The sequence below is a fragment of the Rhopilema esculentum genome, chromosome 4, assembly GCF_057945365.1.
Source record: "Rhopilema esculentum isolate cy_ngs chromosome 4, ASM5794536v1, whole genome shotgun sequence".
NCBI lineage: Eukaryota > Metazoa > Cnidaria > Scyphozoa > Rhizostomeae > Rhizostomatidae > Rhopilema > Rhopilema esculentum.
In genome coordinates this window covers 9,412,237-9,432,299 of record NC_142818.1, presented here as the reverse complement: position 1 = coordinate 9,432,299, position 20,063 = coordinate 9,412,237, and the positions used below count along the sequence as shown (strand labels likewise).

The following is a 20,063-nucleotide window of genomic DNA, read 5'->3' as shown; positions in this document are numbered from 1 at the left end:
TCTTAGAAAGTCTCGTATTCGATCTGGTTCCTGGTTCGATTTCTAAACATCATTTCGGGCAGTTTTCGAAAATAAGCATAGTCGAGGAAATGGGCAATTTCATTGAAGCTTTGATGACTGTGTCTACCAAATGAAGTAATTCATAGTATAGTCTTAATGATAAAATTTAGGTTTTGAAATCAAATGAGAAACAACGAAAGCAAGAATAGTGTTGAAGAAGGATAAATAAAAATGGATTACGTTCAGCGAACATTACGGGAGGCTAAAGTTTGTCTTCTAGGGGTTAGTATTGTATTAGCATTATTTGATACCAACATGGTTACGTATACAAGAATATCCTTATGGAGATATGCAGAGAAATGTATCTGGAAATGAAATTTTTGATTCTCTCAACTTTTTGGATTTTCAAGTTCTTGAAATTCTAAGTCCCAAGAAGATGAATATTCCCTCGAAGTTCCTTCACTGTATTTGAAATTTCAAAGTTCCTGGTTTTTTCTAATTTGTAGGTCTTAACATGTTATGTTTTTTCACAACCGATCCCTACCTCTGCTCTTGAGCCACCTCTAACCAGGTTAATGAAATAATAGTATTTTAATTAGGTAACAAACAGGCGCGGCAGCGCTTATAACATTAATTTTTTTATGTATATTATATTATATGTTAGTATATCGATGAAAACGATTGACTCTTTCAATCTGCAGTTTCTTTAGTAATAGGAAGTCAAATTGCTTAATTAAAAACAGAAGAGAAAAAAATGGTAAAGATCAAGAATATGTGAAAAGCTTGTAATGGGAGGGAAAATTATGGGTCTAGTGGAAGGGAAAATCGTTATTTTCTCCGTGAAAGTCGAACAATTTCTTTACCCTCGAGTCGAAGTGCAAAATCACATGTTTTAAAAATGTTTAATGTAACCCATGTTCTAATATTAACTCATTGACATAGTCTAAAATTTTCCTAAGCCATACCGATTTAACTAAGCAAGAAAAATCTTCACATGAAATTTTCTGCCATGTATTTTTATTGCTTCCATTTAATCTCAATTAATTCTCTATACAGTTTTGCATATTTGCTTAAAAGTCCAGTTTCTTCAAGGAGTCCTTTTTGGAAATTTGGCCATTAGTTCTTGATCACTTGGTAACTTCAACCTTTATTTGAATACTTCAACCTTTATTTACTGCACAAGTTTCAGTTTTAGTTCAGGCAGCAAAAAACTAAGTTTGGAACATGGGACATGAATTGGTGGATATTTCTGGGCAGGTGAAGGGTAAAAACTTCTGACTGACAATTAACCTAAAATTTTTCTAAACCTGTACTTGCAGAACCATAAAATTTTATGGTTTTATAATTTCCTCTATGAACTGAGGCAGTGCTTGGCATTAGCATTATTGGTATTACTTGGCATTAGCATCAATTTGTATAATGGAAAGAGTTCTGGGAGTGAGACAACCCAATAGCAATTATTTTCCTGTCTGGAACTGGGTCAGTTAACCAGGGTGAACATATTATACCAAAGTCTCTGTCATGTACATACATATTGACAATGCAGAAATCCCACCACTTGTTGTCATGTGACATATTCATTCACGCCATGTCATGTTTTACAAAGTCATGCCATACAAAGTCATGACATGCAAAGTCATGCCATGGTTGCCTTTGGTGCCATGTCAAGCCATGCATAAAAGCAAATTCATTTCTTTGAGAGTTTTGACAATTTCAAGCTTGTTTGAAGCAAATTATAAGTTCTTGTAATGTTGTATTTATATTGACAGGACAGTGGTGTTGGAAAGTCAAGTCTTGTTCTCCGCTTTGTATCAGATAGATTTGACCCAAAACAGAGTGCTACAATAGGGTATGTTTTCGTATCTGTAGACATGTTTCCTTTCCAAAATCATCTTTGCAGATGTTATTAACAATTAACAGACAAGCTATAGGCCTAAATAATTCAAAATAATTTTTTAGGACCCCTTTTCTTGGATTCTGCAATATTTAGTGAGGTTAGGTAAAAACCTTTTCTGCCCTGTGTTGTTTGTAGGAAGTACTTTTCATTCAAAGAAGACCCCTTTGGCCTTAAAGTGTAACTATAAAACAAAAGAGCATTAACCATCTATTAAAGTTTACCATGAAGTGACAGAATCAAAAAAGTATGAAAAGTGAACTTTTCTTCAAAGATTTTGCTTGGTTAAGATATTATAGAAAACTATGCTAAATTTTAATTTTTACATTCTTTATCTCAAATTTAGTGTCTCAAATCAAGGCAACTTTGGATAAAACAAAAAAAAGCACAACAGACCTGTATAACATCTCATTTTTAAATCTTTTATTGCAGTGCTTCTTTCATGTCAAAAACAATTGGTATTGATGACCAAACTGTAAAGTTTCAAATCTGGGACACAGCAGGACAAGAGCGGGTGAGAACTTTTTAAGCTCTGAAGAGAGAGATTCATTTAAAAGTTTCCTAAATGTCTGTGGTTATTTTGGTATAATAGTATTTTAAATGTTGTAGGCAAATTTATTAGTACTTGCTTGGAGACACATTTTTGAAAAATTAATGTGTTGTACATGTTTTGCTGGAGTAAATGCATTGTAATATTTATAACGCTACAAGTTTTGCTGACTTCCCTTAACTGTGCCTTCTTATTAAATCCACAATGAACGAGTTCAAATGCATTTATGAGCCACATATAACTATTCTGTTTGTCATTGGAATCACTGAAACTTGCATTGCATACTTGGTTGAACAAGTGGGCTTATACTCTGTTATTTGTGCCAAGGATCATGTGGATGATATGTAATGAAGTTGTTCTGGACTCTATGCTCTGGACCCGCTCCCCGAGTGTATGGCTGACAATTGGAACCACCTATAATGAAATTCGTGAAACAATGGAATAATTTGGAATTAGAAACATATTATGAAAGGTAAGGATAAATGATTGCCTTTGTAAGCAATCAATGAGCCTAATATATAAAGAATGTGGCTTGTGCGTTTTATTTGAAAATATGCTATTTATCAGAAAATTTCATAAATGATATTTGCTTTTATTTTTTCATTTAGATAAACCTAGATGATTTTGCCTTTCAGTATCAAGCATTGGCCCCGATGTATTACAGAGGAGCTGCTGCTGCCATAGTTGTCTATGATATTACAAATGAGGTAAGCCATTTTACAGGCCTTTCCTGGGGTTTAATTCTCTGCTTTTTTGAGCTAATCAAAATCGCTGTTTGATATCAATAGCCCAGTTATTTCTTATAACAATTAAGGGATTTTCTTTGGCACCTTTTAAGAACTTTCTATTTTGATTGCTGCTTTTTATATCTTAGGCATCATTCAACTGTGTCAAAAAATGGGTCAAGGAACTAAACCAGTTTGGGCCTAAAGACATCGTGATTGCAATTGCTGCAAATAAAAAGGATTTGGAAAGTAATAGAGAGGTAAAACGTTCAACAAATTGCCCATCGATAGTTTTTCAGTGAAATTTGATTTTATTCTGATTAACCTTTTATTAGATGAAAGAAACATTACAAACCAAAAATTGTAGTTTCATTTTTTTATCCTGCGAGTGCCCATTGTTTCCATAATTAGAAATGCTAATACTACCAAGTTAAATCTTTGCTTCTTGTAATAAACATACCAAAGATAAATCTAATAATTCTCTCTTTAAGTCAGTGGTGGAGATTATGGGGGCATTAGGGGGGGCTCAGGCCTCCAATCAGCCTTTTCGTCAGAAGATTTGGGCTTTCGCTGGACAATTGACAAACGTTTAACATGCAAAAGCACATGAAAGATGTTATCTTGTCGGAAAGATGTCATCGTGGGCCTGAGCCCCCCAAACGAAATGCCTAAATTTCAGCCACTGCTTTAAGCAATATACTGAGGTGGTGTTGTTGGTTATATCTAATACTGCAAAGTTAAATCTTTATTTCTTGTAGCAAACATACCAAAGACACATCTAATAATTCTCCCTTTAAGCAATATACTGGTATGGTATTTTTGACCTTACTATGCAAGGTTCATTATACTACAGTAGCCCTATACTCTGAGTATGTATACTCTCAGAAATTTATATCGTATTCCAAAGCGAACTGTATCAAAATTTTGGAAACTTGAAAACCTTTAAGGTGTTAAACTGCTGAGAACAGTAACCTTAAAAAAGATTATTTTTCAGGTGCCAAGAGAAGAGGGTCAACAATATGCAGAGGGTATCGATGCTCTATTTGTTGAAACCTCTGCCTTGACTGCAGAAAATGTCGATACAATATTTGTCAATATTGGTAAGACAATTGTTAAAAAGCTTTGCATAAATGAGGAATTCTTGGGTGGAAGTATTTTTCAGAGTATTGAAATTAGTCATTGGGGACATTTCTGTATTTCTCGATAATTCTTATTGGTCTTCATAATAACTTAGCCGGTGGAATACCGAATAAAACTACATCTAAGCTGTGAATTTATGTCCTTTTTGACTTTAATGTATTGTTGTGATATAAGAGAACTGCAACCTTTTGGGCGACAGTAATGAGAAATGTAACTGAATTAACGACGTTGCATTGTTGTCGCCATAGGAACTGTCAATGACCTCAAAGGGTGTAGTCGTGGTAAGATCCCCTGTGCCTGGGTCCGTGAAATATCACACCTGACTAGGATAATACGTATCCATGCTATCCTTTGCCCCTGGTTGGATATCATGAAAATTTATCCGACATTGCTTCTGATATTCCTTGTAGGTAGAAAGCTGCCTTTGGAAACAACAAGATATCCCTACCAAACGATGCCAAGACGTGATTTATACGAATCTGACAGGAGACCAAGTGCTTGTTGCAAATAACTATTTTTCAAAGTGAATTAACGCTAGTCGATGGAGTTAAGTCAAGATACTCCTTAATTTTAGAATTAATTGAATTTTTCCTATGTCTTAACGTATTCGGGGTTATTGGAACGATGAGGGTAGCAAGACAGCAGTCTTCTTGGCTGCAAAGAACGGGTGGTCCCTTTAGTTTCATAAAATAACATATTTTCATTTGGGCACATTTAGGCATTAATTTTCACTTGCCTCTTTCAGATTTCTTCCTAGTGCTGTTTGCAAAATATATAAGTTTAAATGTAGATGCTAACAAGATTTTGTTTTGAAACCATTCGTCCTTCTATCAGGACGTGATTTTCATAGTTTTATAGAATCTTGATCTACCATTCAAGAATATCTATCATTCAAAGAAATTGGCTCATTATAGCACCCCAGAAAACAGCTGATAAGTTCGCTTGCAAACACTCGGCCTAGAAAATGTCAGAATTGGAGCAAGAAATGTAGGAAAGGTTATTAAGCTCTCAACATTTAACGGTGACACAAATGAAGCTTTTACATCAACAGTGCTTGGTCTTTTTTGCCAAAAAAATATTGAAAATTGAACTGTTTTCAACCCACATTTAAAATCTACATCGAAAGCATACGGATTCAACCCCACCACCTCCCCACAATGGTCGAAAGCCCTTAAACATTATTTGTTTTTTCCTTCCCAACATGGGATAGTATGGTTCCATAAATATACTTGAGTGCTTGTAAAATTTTCCATAGATACTTTTGTCCTGCAATATCAGGTAACAATATAACTTCGAATCTAAAATACAATTTTACGTAGAAAAAAAGAACGAATTATACTACGTTATTTCAAGCATGGCTGGTTATGAATCACCCCCATGATAACAGGCTGTGCTTGAGACGTCGTTAATGTTATTCACTCTTTCTTTCTACGTACAATTTATTTTAGATTCAAAGTTATATCATATACAGGGCCCACGCCGCGAATTCGAAAGTGGGGGGGGGACAAGGCTAATGAAAGCGAGGGGGCCAAGGCTACTCTCACCTTTGATTGTAGCTTTGAAATTACCTGCTTCACAAAAAAGTGGGGGACCATGGCTAGCCCACCCCCCCCCCCTCCCTCGGTGGCGTGGGCCCTGATTATACTACTACTACCACGGTGCTTTCAGGAGCTACAATTTGTTTTTAAAAGATTTTGATCCTGAGGATCCTGAAAGATCCGAAATTTTTTCATTACATGTGTAGATAGTTATTTGCTTCGAGCTTCATTCCAATTTTCAAATAAATTTGATTTGTGGAAAATTTCTATTTGCAATAATAGATTGAAATGCTTTGTAATCGATGATCGAAAACGCCTATTCATAATTTTTGACGAATGAATAGCCTTTTCATAAAAAATTAATATAATTCAAGCTAAGTAATTCATATTCTTTTGAATGTAAACAAAAAATTCTTAAATCTGGGATTGTTGCTATTGGACAACCACTGCTGCAGAGCCAATATAGATATGTGATTTCCTATTAATTTGAGTTGTTTAATTTCACAGCTTTTTTCATTATTTTCATAGTTATTTTCAAATTCTAAAATGTGCCAAAGTTACGTTAACTCAAATAGATTTTTGTAACCATATTCTTGTCCATATGTATTTATGATTTATAACTCTAGATTTTTCTGAAGGTGTGAAACTCAGATATTTTATGCTTTTCTCGTTTTGAAATGCAGCAATGGTATTTGGCAGAATTGATTACCAATTTTGTACCATTTTTAACTTTTTCAATTCTTCTTACGCGGGTTGTGTCTCAAAGTAATTTCTTTTTCTTAATATCGTATAAAATTGTTAAGGTGTATTTTGCAAAATTTTACAAGAAGATTCAAAAGCCCTTATTTATTGGGCTTCTCGGCTTCAAATCTGAGAAATTTAGTTTATTGCTAACAAGAAACAATCTGCTATCAATATGGTGTTGGATGAGGCCCAGCACTTAGGTTTATTCTGTTTTGTAATAAACAATGACCTTGCAACGCGAGGGGCAACTAAGACCCCATTTACACTGGCACGGATCCAAATGGGTAAGGATCCACTTTGGGTCCGTGACCAGTTTGGTTGGTGTTTACACTGGAACGGATTCAATTTGGATCGCGTTTACAATGACACGGATCTAGTCCACTGTCTCGGCTACTTGAACTCTCATTGATAATGAGAACGAGATCCCTTCAATATTTCAGCGGATCTGGTGGGCAATTTTTCAACACAGTGTTTGAATGAAAGTCAGGGTCGCTGGTTTTTCCTGGTCGTTGCAAAATATGTTAATGTGCTTTAGCAAAATTTACAACTTTAGAGCACAAATTTTTGAATGTGCATTCACATCCAGAAAGAAAAATTTCGAAAATGGAAGGAAGCGTTTGAGAGCAAAGGAATGGAGGTTAACCCCGGTTAGGACCCCCAGGAAAATCGAAACAAAGTTAATGGTGAGTGGAAGAGAAGGAGAGGTGAGAGGGAGTAAGATAGATCCATGTGGCGTGTGTGGGAGGAAAGTAATGACTAACTCAGTCTTGTGTACACATTGCAGTAAATGGACTCATGGTAGATGTACAAAGATTAAGAGAGTGACCCCAGCTCTGGCAAGGCGTTTTGTATGTGCTCTGTGTGTGAAAATCAAAGAAAGGGGAAATAGAGGAAACAGTGGGAAGTTTTTTTACCAGGGTGACAGGTTGAGTGACAGCGGAGGATGTAAAGTTGCAGAGACAGCAAGAACAAGATATGGATGGTAAAAATTCAGAGAGTGCATGCAGTGAATTGTTGCTTTAAAGAAGGTTTTCTCTGAAGATGAAAGGAAGGATCTCTAAAATCTGTGTAAGATCAAATTACAAGACGATTGATTTTAGGTAGGACAGCAATGACGGGCCTTGGAAAAATTTGGAAGGACAATAACATAACCAACAATACCAAAATTAGGGTTGTGACAGCCGAGATTTGAGAAGCGAGAATTATGAAACAAAAGTTCTCTTACCTCGGACACATTATGAGAACAGTAGAAAAGCCAACAATGCTCGGGATGTGTGAAGGAAAACGAAGGAGAGGTAGACCAGCTGCACGTTGGATGGATGACATCAAGATGGTGATCAAACTCTTGTTAACAGATCTGTGGGAGGCCACCAAGAACCGGGACAAGCGGAAGACGAAGATCATGACCATTACCAAAAGTCGGCGTCGACTTGATGGAACAAGATGATGAAGATCAGCTATGTTATATGGTAGGAAAACATGGTGCTTAAGGATAAAGGATATGGCACATTTAAGAAGGGCCAGTAGATCAACGGTGAGAACCATATGTGGAGTGAAACTTATGGATAAGAAGAACACGGACGAACTGATGGACATGTTGGGCTTGAAAGAAACGATGGGTAAGCTAGTGCAAGCAAATGGAATGCAATGGTATGGGCATGTCTTGAGGAGACAAGAAGATTATGTTCTAAGAATGGTACTAACTTTTGAAGCTGGTGGTCGGAGAAAGAGAGAAAGACCCACGAAGACTTGGAAAAAGCAAATGGAAGAAAAAATGAAGAAATATGATTTACAGAATGAAGATGCTCAACATCAAGAGAAATAGCGCGAAGGAGTGAAACGAATTGCTTCAGGGCATAAGTAAATCCGGCCACCCGCTTTAAAATGGACAAAACCGGATCAAAACTGGATTAATGATGATGATGACGATGATTAGGACTTTTGTATTATTTGTTTTCATTGGTCTAGATTTAAAGATTGAAACTGGATCCGAGGTTTACGCATTTGTTTAGCTTGTTTTAAACATAGTTTGTAGTTGAGCAAGTTTGTTTATTTTTTCCAATGCTTTTTCTTGAAGTCTACTATTTTTTCTCTACCAAATTTGTCTTAGGTGATTTCTGTTGTACTTTTTTGTCAGTCAACATAACATTGGGCAGACAATCCGTAACGTATGTAATGCGAGTACCGCAATGTCCTCCACAAAACTGAAAAATATATTATTGTTATCAAGGTAACGTCTATTCCTGTCTGTAACCGTGTTGGTTAAAAACAAGTGGTTTGTAGGAATTAGAGAGTGTGAGGGAAATGCAACTTTCTGTAATATATAGATATAGTTTATCTGTTCAAATGAAGGTCTGTATTGAATCAGCAGTGAAAAATGCTTCTTCTCGGATCTTTTTAATCGTGTTTCTAAAGGCTAGGAGTTTCCAAAGAAACTTTATTTGCAGGTTTTTACAAATCAAAAAATATTTTTAACTTAGAATGGAATCTCGCGGCCTCGTGGTTGAATTTTTTCCAGATCTGACAGCATCATCAACAACGGCTCGCGTGAGATTGTGGAGGAGCAAACCCAGATCCCATCAGTGAATTTCCCGAAATATCGTAATGATGGTTCATTGTTGACATCAGGAAAGTTCTGAAGTTGTTGTAAAGAAAGCTGTCCCTTTAGTGCATATGACGAGGCTACACAGAGAGCAGGCTGTAGGATAGTAGTATAAAGATATGGCTGGAGATAAAATGGTGTTTCAGAGTAATCAGCCAGATAAAATCGCCCTTCTCTATCCAAACGTAAACGAAGTCGAAACTGTTCTTCCGAGGTCATGGAGTCCCAAGGACAAATTCAGCCTCATCGGCCTATCACAAAATAATCTAAGAGTTCATTATAAAGGTAACTACTACGAAATATGAATATATCTTTATCTAATGTATTTTAAGAATATGTTTAAGCAAAAATGTGCTGTATTGGGTCATTGTAGAAAGTGTTTTCGAGAGCACTGTTGTGGTTTGAACTCGAGTAGAAGTTTTACACTTATGACGTGACCTTACGTCACAAAGATAAGGGTTGAAAATTTCTTATATTTGCTGCATTTTCTTCTATAATCTTGTAACTGTTATAATTCTGTTTGCTCTGCCCCAATCATTTGTTAATAATTTTGATACACCTTTGGTTCCATTTCCAAGTAAATTTGAGTTATTTCATCATGTTTTGTACTTCAAGGTGTTGGCAAGAACCCAAAAGATGCTGCATCAGTTAGATCCACCCATTCAATTCCTGCTGCATGTGGATTGTATTATTTTGAAATACGAATAATTAGCAAGGGCAGAGATGGGTAAGGTGACATTTTGTTTTTAAATAAATACTTTCTCTACAGTTCAACCAATACAGTTTTTGTTATTGCAAATTTGCTCTGACACCAATTGGTTATCATTCTGGCATCAACAAGATTTTCAGATCCAGACCCAGACTCAGCACTGTATCATCTAGATGAAATCCTTTTCTTTCTAATTTAATTTCTTTCTCAATTTAAGCATTTATTTCAAAGTCAATTTGCATTTTTCAGGCTCTGAAGTGTCAAAGTCTAATAAAAAAAATCAAAAATTAGAAAACTAATGCTGATAAGAATTTGCATTCCAGAGATTTTGAAATTCTTACCTTTGGAAATTCTTTTAGCAGAGTTCCTTAATTTCAGCTGCAATGGATGCATGTATTTGTGTACATCACTTTTCTGTAGTGAAAAAACACAAATCTTGTGGCACAATGCTATTTTATTTAACAAGTCCTCATTTTGTTTTTTGGAAGCTTGTTGCTTCATAAGATTAACTTTAACGGTTTGTTTTTTATTTTTAACCAAGTTAATAATGTTCCTGCTACGTGTTCAGATCACATGTTCTGTTAAGTCCTGTTGTGTTAGTGAACGCCTTTTTATGGCAATGTGTTTGTCTTTCAACCTGTACTTTGGCCTAGCCCATCGCTCCATCAACGAGCTGGTTATTAACAGGCTATTCACTGTCATAACAAGAATCGTTACAAACTCAGCAAATTTTGCAACTTGGTCATTTGATCCACCAAAGCACTTCTTTTTTCTTTACTTAATATTCAAGATTTCTGACTTCAAAAAGATACAGAGGCAGGTGATTAGAAGTCACATTGAATATGAATTTTATGCAAATAAACTTTTCAAATCCCAGCCAAAGTAGCCTGCGTGCAGACACAGAAATTGAAAAGGGGAGAAAAAGTAGAGTCTGCACAACCGAGCAGCTTTTCTTGTTCACTGACATCAACATTTTATTCTAAGCACAAAAACAACAGACTGCAATACAATAAAAACGTCCAAGAGCTTGAAAAGAAACTAGCCATTAATTCTGAAGAGTATTCGAAAGACAATTCAGATAATTTTAGTTGTTCAAAAGAACACACAGGCCTATTCTATTATCCAGATACCATTTATTTATACCTCTGCTTAAAGGCGCCACTTTGAAAACTAGAAGGACAATTGAAATTCCCCCTACCAATTAAATTTGGTTTCTTGTTTTTGAGGAACCTGTGAACAATAAAAGTGGCTCAGTTGTGCAGACTCTACTTTTTTTCCTCTTTTCAATTTTGTCAACAGAGTCTGCACGCAGGCTAAGCCAAATAGGTTATTGCAAACTGTGCATGAATGCTTAATCAAATAGAACTGTCATGTTTAACATCAAGCATCCAGACAGTAGCATTCCTGTATCAGATTTTCTGTTTCTTTTCAAGATACATTGGCATTGGTTTGTCAACGCAAGGGGTCAACATGAATAGACTTCCAGGTATGGCGTATTTCTATTTTTATCTTGAAATTTGATGGAGTGTCAGTCTAAGTAATATAAAAATAGGCTGTGTGCGGCATTTTGCATGTCTTGGTTACTTTGCATGTGCGATGGTGTGTGATGTGAGGTGCTTTTTTATCAGTCATTTCTCATTCCTGTTGTCCAGAATTGGGTGCTCTTTCATGGAGACCATTTCTGTGAAAACTAACCAGAAACCAAGGAAATTGGCAAAGAAATTGATCTTGTTCTTCTTTAAAGATGATAGATTTAATTAGTTAATATATTTTTTAGGAAGTTATTATAGAATCATTTTGTAATCATTTAAAGATATCTAGATTGAAAAAAAATTCAATTGCTCGTAGACCCTACAATATATCAAGAAATTACCATGCAGCATCACTGACTTCAGTATCATTGTTAATTTAGCAGAATATCATAGCAGATATTCATGAAAATCATCTTACCATTTGATCAGTGTTCCTTTCACGATAATATGAAATTTACCAAACAATTAAATGAGAAAGAATGGGTACAGCTCTTAATCTTGAAAATGGCTCAAAAAAGTTTAAATAATTAAAAATAGTACAGCCTTGGTGTCTTCTTTGTCATGGCTTTCTTCAGTTCCCTCCTTTTTCTCTAGCTTAGGTTTCTTTCAATATACTGTTGCCATTATCAATCTTTCGCTTTGATCTTATGCAGGGACGATTGGCTTTTTTTGGGGGGAGTGTTAGAAAATCATTTTTCCAAAGGATTTTTTTTGGCTCCATACTTAAAGTTGGAAAGGACAATGGGTCATTTCACCTTATCTGTGCTCCAACCCTCCTATCAGTGGCCAAAAATGCAGGAAACAATTTTAAATTGAAAGACAGGTCTTTGACATAGTAGAATTTGAATGATAGCATCTAAGTTGTTATATGTGAATTTCTTTAATCGCCAAAATATGTTAATTTGTTCAAAGGTTGGGAGAAAAATTCATATGGTTACCATGGAGATGATGGCCATTCATTTTGCTCCTCTGGAACAGGACAGTCTTATGGTCCAACTTTTACAACGGGAGATGTTGTTGGGTGTGGATTAAACTTGACTGATAACACCTGCTTCTATACAAAAAATGGTGTCAATTTAGGTAAGGATATAATTTTTTTTTCAGGTCTTTTTTCATACATTTGTTTACCTTTGCTTTATGAGCCAAAAATTCCTTTTGAACTTGTAGCTTTCAGATTATCAATTTTCTAGTGATCAGATACACATTACTCACAGTGGGAGTTGTGTCTTCAAACAATACAGTCTTAATTGATTTCATTACTAGATACTAAAATCAGATGTTTTTATAACTGTTTGCCTATTATGTAATCCAGATGTACTTATAACTGTTTGCCAAAATCAGATGTACTTATAACTGTTTGCCTATTATGTAATCCATTTTATACCAAAAGGTATTGAATATCTCATTTGTATCATTTTGCAGGAATTGCATTTGCTGATCTACCTGTAAGTTTATTTCTTTGCTCTACCAGTCAGTTTTCTGAGTTAAATTTGTTTTAAAGCAACAATACCCTGATGTATGAAATAGCTAAACTTATTGATTTGACAGATTTGCAATAATTCACCGGATCAAGCTATACTTAAGACTTTGGTTAAATAGTTGTATGCATGTGTGGGGAAAAGGCTAAGTAATGAAGCATGATTCACCATTAGACAAGTCTTCACATGGACAATAAGGAGAAGAGTTTCTATAAACCAACAAGTAACAAAAGCACAAATAAAAACACAAACAACAAAAAACAACAAAAATAAGTTGGTGAAATTTGTTTTCATTTGGTATAACACTAGTGCTTTAAATTTATTTTTTATGAGATTTTACTGTAAGTGGTAGACCAAGACTTACTGTTAAAGACATTGTTTAACTAAATGAAGGAACCATATCTTTAACACAAGTATTTATTTTGTCCAGAGAAATTTGTATCCAACTGTTGGTCTTCAAACACCAGGAGAAATAATTGATGCCAACTTTGGACAACAGCCATTTGTTTTTGACATTGAAGAAATGAGAAAGGTATTTGATAGAAGATTTAATTAAATTACTCTTAACTCACCAATCTGTCATAAAGTGCTTGATGGTATAGGCAGAGCTGGAAAAGTTGCCTGATGACAGCCTTAGGTGTGAAACTCAGCATAGCAACTTAAAGTGGTCCTGTTATGTACACCAAAATGTGGGGGTAGATTTAGGCTTAAATAATCCTCCTCAAATCTAGTTGGTAGAGCTGTATCACATTTTCAATTGCTTATCCAAATTAATTATATAAAAATGGTACTTGAGAGTAGTTATAGTCATATATTATGTTTCTTTACGAGTGGCATTCAGTTGGTATAGCTTTATAATAATTCTTATATTATTTAGATTGATTGTATTACTCTGAAAACTATTAACCAGCTGGATTAAACTTGTACGTTTCCTTGTGGCTACCAAACTTTAATTCTGTTAGCTTAGTATTTTGATTGTCGATATATTTAGATTTGATCTTATCTCAATTTCATCTTTCTAAAAGGAGCTACGTTCTAAAACCATATGCAATATTGAAAGCTACCCAGTGTCGTTTGATGGTGGCAGCTGGCAAGAGACTTTGCAAAGGTTTGTGTTTATTATGTAAATTGTGTAGATCATTGATTATTCTTATGGAAGAACTAAAAGCATAGCTTTCATTTGGGAAACCATTCAATTTGATATTTGAATGGTTTCCAAAATCTGCCTTTGAATTACTTTAAGACAAGCTCACCTTGAGGATAGATTCGGATTCGCCAAACTAGTATTTCTGTCTCCATGAAGGAGACAACGAAACTTTTTGAGAGAAGAAATGAGTTTTGCATTGCTGTTCAAGAAGCCACGCACCAAATAGAATATGCTTTTTGATAATGATGATGATGATGATATCCAGAACTTCTTGCTTTAATAATTAAATCTTCTTTGTCAATGTACAGGGTAGTTTCAACCTATTTGGTACATCATGGATATTGTCAGACGGCAGAGGCGTTTGCAAAAAGCACTGGACAATCAATAACAGAGGAAATTGCTTCAATAAAGAACAGGCAAAGTTAGTATTCTCCTTTGTTTGCGTCACAGGTTGACCTTTCTAGGCACATTTGAAATTTGTGCTTAAAATTGAAAGAAAGAAGAGTGAATGTAAAGATGGACTTGAAGTTTCGGTTACTGCGAATTCAGAAATGTCGCATTTAGCTCAATTTTTTTGAGATGGAACCCAGGTTATTTGTTTGCGCAAAGTTTCTTTTCGTGAAATCGATATTTACCGTGCAGAATAATTTGTTGCAAGCAAATGTCCTGACTTTCCTAACTTTCCTAACTTTGTAGCAAAACTAAACATGTTCACTCTGAACTTTATCTTTAACATCAAATTGGAAAATCATTGGATCAGAGGAAAAATAGACATTGAGTGGGGAGTTTTTTTGCTGAGTGATCAGCTGCAGTAACTAGACATAAGAAGTATACTTATGGATCATGTATTTGTGATGAAAAGAGAGACGAGTAATCTCAACATATTATGAAGGCCTTCAAAATTTTAGTTATCATTCACAAAAGCACTCACTGTCATCTTCAAGGCAATATGTATCATAAGTAATCCTTTGCACAAACAGGCTGAAACTATCCAAGAGGGCTTTAAATCCATTTTCATTATTTTGCACCGGCCATCAAACCTCTGTTTCAACCGGCTCATGAATAAGCCACATTATTGCGAACTTTTCGGAATAGCACGAAATTTCAACCCTTCCCCATGCAAGTATGACTAGGCTCCTAGCAAGAACCTCGCATCAAAGAGCTACGACAGCTTCTCTGCAATGTCTACTTTGATGGCAAAACGAGAAATGCCGAGCTCAAGTATTTTGCAAAGAGATATTGTTCACAGGGAAATGAAATGTTCAATTCAAATAGACATACTTTTTCGCATGAATTTTTCGCCTTTATCTCATATTTTCTTAGTTTTTCTCAGTTTTTCTAAGTGGAAATGCAGGCTTACGGTGATAAGAAATTAGAAACAAAAGCTTTGACCCCAAGGTTATGTTCTAAGAACATAGAATCCTTTGTTTTTTTGTGCTCCAAATATATAATCATTTCTCCTTTTGCTAGGGATACAAAAACTGGTTCTAGCAGGTCGGATAAGCGAAGCGATAGAAGCAACACAGTCATTATACCCAGGACTTTTAGATAGGAACTTTAGCCTTCTTTTTAAATTGAAATGTAGACAGTTTATAGAAATGGTCAGTGGTTGTGATGGCGAAGTGAAGCCATCAGCACATAGTCCAACGAGAAGTTCAAAATCAAGCCCATGTGCAAGTCCAGCGAGAACTTTAAGTCATACAAGCATAGTATCTAACACTTCCTCGTCAAATTTGACAACAAATGGATTTGATAAAAATGATTTAGGCCAGCAAAAAGGCATTGATATGGTCCAGGAGGTCGTTGGTAATGGTGCACCAGTGGATGAAGACATGGATATGGACGACGTGTCAGGAAGCGTAGAATCAGGGACCAATGACCGACCAGGCCCCACGTCGCAGTCAACGTCTAGCCAATCAACCTCGAATCAGTTTCAGAATAGTCCATTAAGAGGTAACTAGACACCACGCTTTGATATATCATATATCTTCACTGTAACACACCGGATGAAAATTTGTTACCCTGTATTCCAGGTTATTGCATAATTTACACATTAATTCCTGGATCTGAATACACTTTGTAGTTATTTGTATTGATTTTTAAGGCAGGGTGGAGTCTAAGAGAGCGAAATCTAAGAAATGGTGCAGTAAATTGTTGCAGATTCAAACAAGCTTAGGACAGTGGTTAGAAATTTTTTAGGTTCAGTTGCGTTGATTCCTTGATTTATTTTCTTAACCTGTGTTAATTAATTGAATAATATTTGATATTCTTAGTATAACTGTTTATACATTTTTTAGTTTCAATCCACGTTGAGCCAACACCATCTGTGAGACATTTATGCGGAGGAAACATCCTAGCCATTGAGAAACTTCTTGCATTCGGCAAAGAACTCCAGATTATGAATAAAGAATTAGCCAAAGAACGCACTCCAAACGAGGACAATGATAAGATGATGAGGGTGTGTAGTTTACTTTGCGTTTTGCAAATTTCAACCTCGGAACTTTCCAGAATTTGGTGAATAATATAAGCATTTAGAGAAGTAGTTTTTAGTTGATATATAGCTGCGGAAAGCATATATTCTTGTTTTTTTGGCTTTTTTGGCTCAAGTGTTGTGTGCATCTTGAAGCAGACCTAGGCTGAAGGGATCTTTGTTGCATTTTATTTGGTACCTAGCGCCTTAAGGTAGTTTTTAGGACACTGAGAAGCTGTGCTTATTGAGCAATGCCCTAGTCATTTCTCTCAATATGACCACAGCTCGATGTTCCTATATGCCTGGAAATACAGAGATTTGGCGACTTTCCTCACTCTAGATCAAAGTTTGGCCAAGCAAGGGATTTGAACCACTGACCCTCGAGTCTGTAGTCGGCGCTTCTAGCCATTGTGCTATCCTTTCACCTGTGTATTTTGACACTTTCAATATCTACTTTCGTCCAGAAAGGTTTGATGTATTATATTTATCCTTTCAGGATGCGTTTAGTCTACTTGCCTACAACGATCCATGGAACAGTCCGATTGGTTATCAGTTACGTCCAGAAGAACGTGAACCGGTCTGTGCCGCCCTCAACAGTGCGATTTTAGGTAAAGTTTATACTTTTCTTTTTAGTCTTTCTACATCAAAACAAAGTATTCCGACTTGTGTAGACAGAGAAAGTTCGCTTTCGCTCTTTGACTCTTCAACTAAATTAAAGATTAGCGGCCGCGATTGGTTAAAAGATCTAACAAATCAAACGCGCTTTTCTTTCTCTCGGGTCACATTCGATCCGAATTTGGAGAAAAAGACTTTCCGTTACCTTTGGATATTAGCCGACATTTATACTCTCGAAAAGTGTCTGACGAAAAGTATTTCAGGATAATGTGTTTCCCCTCTTTGGTGCTATTTTCAAATTTATACATTTACTCAATTTTCCGAATCGCAAGAGCAGTTATGAACTCAGGTTTTTATGTATCGATGCGAGACTAGGTGCTTTCATTTAATTTGCTGCAAACTTCAAAGTATCTTAAAATAATGATGCCAAAGGGAAAAGAGTTTGAAAATGCAATCATCTTCTCAATAAACATGGCACCTTCAAGTGAAACCTTATGATTTGAAAGGCATAAACATTTGGTTTCGCAATTTTCAATCTTTTTGTGCTTTGAGTATGTTTAAAATGCCTTATATACTCAAGGCACAAGTTTTTATTCGTCATTAACTTGTTTTGCTCTTACCTCGCAAGTTCTTCTTTTTTCTCTCTCTCATCTTAGGCGATTGTTGTTAAACTTTATTCCTATAAATCCGGAAACATAACTTCAAAAGCTGTTTTAAACTAATGATAAGTGTCCTTAAAACCAAGAACAGTGATTATCGACGCTTGATTATTTATCCAATTCGTTTAGTATTTTAATTTTAGTAATTTAAACAAAGTTCAACTCCAAAAGATAAACAGTTTCCTACCATCCAACTGCCAAAAATTATATACATAATATAAATCTTCCCTATTTCGCATTGACGAACAATGAGAATTCCAATTTCCACAAGGAAATAGAATCTAAATATAGTATCATCCACAGAGAAAGTATTTGAAGACCATGTTTACACGAAAGTAGATCCCATCTTGACTTGATACAAACTAGTACGCATTGTCCTTACGTTTAGACCTGAACTGGTGAATGTAAACGGTTGGATCTGGCCCAGACTGGATCTGTTTAAGTTGATCAACTGCTGACCTGGGTCTAACTTCTGGGCCTCATCTTGGGCTTGTCTAGATGCTTTTTTATCCCATCTGGTCTAATTCTCGTAAAAACAAGGTCTGACGATTGTCAAGGTCAAGGGTTGCCTGACGATTGTATTAGGTGTAAAGTTCAGAGCTATAACTTATAGCTGCCATATTCTTCACACCGAATTTTTTAACATATGTGTTAGCTTCAAACACAGGACACTACAGTAAATGCAGAAATTTCCAAACTGTCTTTGGTGCCTCTTAATATCTTCGTGATGTCAAGTTGATATCTTCATGTCAGACATTTTGGGGATCATTTATCAACGACGTCGGGATGAAGGGGAGAGTGTAGGCCCAATTTAAGACATTGTAGATTGAAAGCAGGCTAAGGGAGGCCCATATAGGACAAAATTAAAAAAATCTTAAATTATAGAGGATTGTTATGAAAGTGTTTTGACAAGTAATATGGGAGACAAAAGTTGCCGAGAAAGATAATGAAACGCCTATTCCCTGTTTCCCGTAAGACTTTTCTACGACGTCCTTAATGTATAGTGCCTTGTGTCCTAGGGCATAGTCCCAGCTTTTATGCGAACGAAAGTTCGGTTGGTATGTTTAAATTTTTAGATTGTTATTTTACCCAGAATTTTTGCCAATTTACAATCTCTTTTTTCCCAGAATCATACAATCTTCCTGCAAAGCCATCTCTAGAACTAGCAGTTGGACAAATCAAGTCATGCTTAAAGCAGATGTCTAAATCTGGATTAGGAGTGTGTGCATTCGTTAATGTCGATGATTTCATAAATCGCTGACTTTGAAGACATGTATGATATTTCTAGCCATAATAAAGCTCCAGATCGTCCCGCACTGTAGTGCCTACCCAAAGAATAGTGGACTTCGATGTTTTTTAATTTTTTCTTAAGTTATTTTAATTTGTATTCTTTTATAATCCAGGAAACGGTCCTTTGGAAAATATTGTTAGAAAAAAGAATTGCCTTTGCAAACATATGCCTGATGAATTTAAAGCATTTTCTATAAAGATGCAATCTTGAGTTGACATTTCTTATCTGGGGACTGCAAAACAGACGTAAAAATATTTAGATACAGTGTGACAAAAACCTTCCATGATATCTACACAGTTCTTCACCTTTCCCTTTTTCCATATCTTATTTGTAGAAAATTCAATTTGAACTAAATCATGTTATGAAAGCAAAACGAAGCCTTTTATTGACAGTTTTGAAAGGGTTTGGTGTCGTTACATTTAAAGAGAGTACTCGGCGACAACATGAGAAAAGCTGACGAAAACTTTTTGCTTATTAAATCCAGAAAAAAGAAAATGTTTGACCTTAAATTTCGTGAGTATATTTGTACATTTCGTTTGCCAGCAAGTTCCACAAAGCTGATAGAAGTTTCTGTATCTAACTTTTAAAATGTCATCGACAGTATAGTCTTCTTGTCTTAATATTATTGGCATTGAAAGTCCGGTTTTTATACCAACAACAAAAAGCTCATTGATGCACCGAGCTTAGTTTATAGCATAAAATTATCAGTTATCAATCTTAACAGATCTCAAGCCAGTGAGAATAGTCTGTGTATAATTTCATGCTTTTAAAGCTGGCCTTTTTGTTGTTTTGTATTTATATGCTCTACTGTGTTGAAGTTTGAAAATAAAAAATATGTTGGCATGTAAGTTGTTGACAATGCCGTTATTCAAACATACTTTGGTGTTGTTTTACGTTTTGCTGTTCCCTGTGCTCTTCTATTTTATGAAATCGTAACAATAAATGTATTTTATTGAACAGCCACTGCCG

General features: G+C 35.5%; 2 protein-coding genes across 2 annotated transcripts; both read left to right on the top strand.

Moving 5' to 3' along the window:
- The first annotated feature begins 23 nt into the window (after positions 1-23).
- LOC135691254 (ras-related protein Rab-22A) lies at positions 24-6,538 on the top strand. Its single transcript, XM_065209068.2, has 7 exons — positions 24-282; positions 1,770-1,849; positions 2,327-2,408; positions 3,080-3,151; positions 3,319-3,429; positions 4,164-4,269; positions 4,720-6,538. The coding sequence occupies exons 1-7, from the start codon at positions 232-234 to the stop codon at positions 4,818-4,820; spliced, it is 603 nt and encodes a 200-aa protein (XP_065065140.1). The 5' UTR covers positions 24-231; the 3' UTR covers positions 4,821-6,538.
- Positions 6,539-9,162: 2,624 nt separating this feature from the next.
- LOC135691251 (ran-binding protein 9) lies at positions 9,163-19,971 on the top strand. The gene is made up of 12 exons (XM_065209064.2): positions 9,163-9,478; positions 9,809-9,920; positions 11,336-11,388; positions 12,347-12,514; positions 12,857-12,879; positions 13,343-13,444; positions 13,938-14,020; positions 14,368-14,480; positions 15,530-16,012; positions 16,357-16,517; positions 17,026-17,137; positions 18,931-19,971. The coding sequence occupies exons 1-12, from the start codon at positions 9,313-9,315 to the stop codon at positions 19,062-19,064; spliced, it is 1,710 nt and encodes a 569-aa protein (XP_065065136.1). The 5' UTR covers positions 9,163-9,312; the 3' UTR covers positions 19,065-19,971.
- Positions 19,972-20,063: the final 92 nt, after the last annotated feature.

Bases quoted from the DNA above. Each gene is read 5' to 3' on its own strand.
- LOC135691254 (XM_065209068.2), top strand. From the start codon at position 232: ATGGATTACGTTCAGCGAACATTACGGGAGGCTAAAGTTTGTCTTCTA. The intron at 1,850-2,326 runs GTATGTTTTCGT...CTTTTATTGCAG, and splicing joins AAACAGAGTGCTACAATAGG to TGCTTCTTTCATGTCAAAAA. The intron at 4,270-4,719 runs GTAAGACAATTG...TATTCCTTGTAG, and splicing joins TACAATATTTGTCAATATTG to GTAGAAAGCTGCCTTTGGAA.
- LOC135691251 (XM_065209064.2), top strand. From the start codon at position 9,313: ATGGCTGGAGATAAAATGGTGTTTCAGAGTAATCAGCCAGATAAAATC. The intron at 16,013-16,356 runs GTAACTAGACAC...TACATTTTTTAG, and splicing joins TCAGAATAGTCCATTAAGAG to TTTCAATCCACGTTGAGCCA. The intron at 17,138-18,930 runs GTAAAGTTTATA...CTTTTTTCCCAG, and splicing joins CCTCAACAGTGCGATTTTAG to AATCATACAATCTTCCTGCA.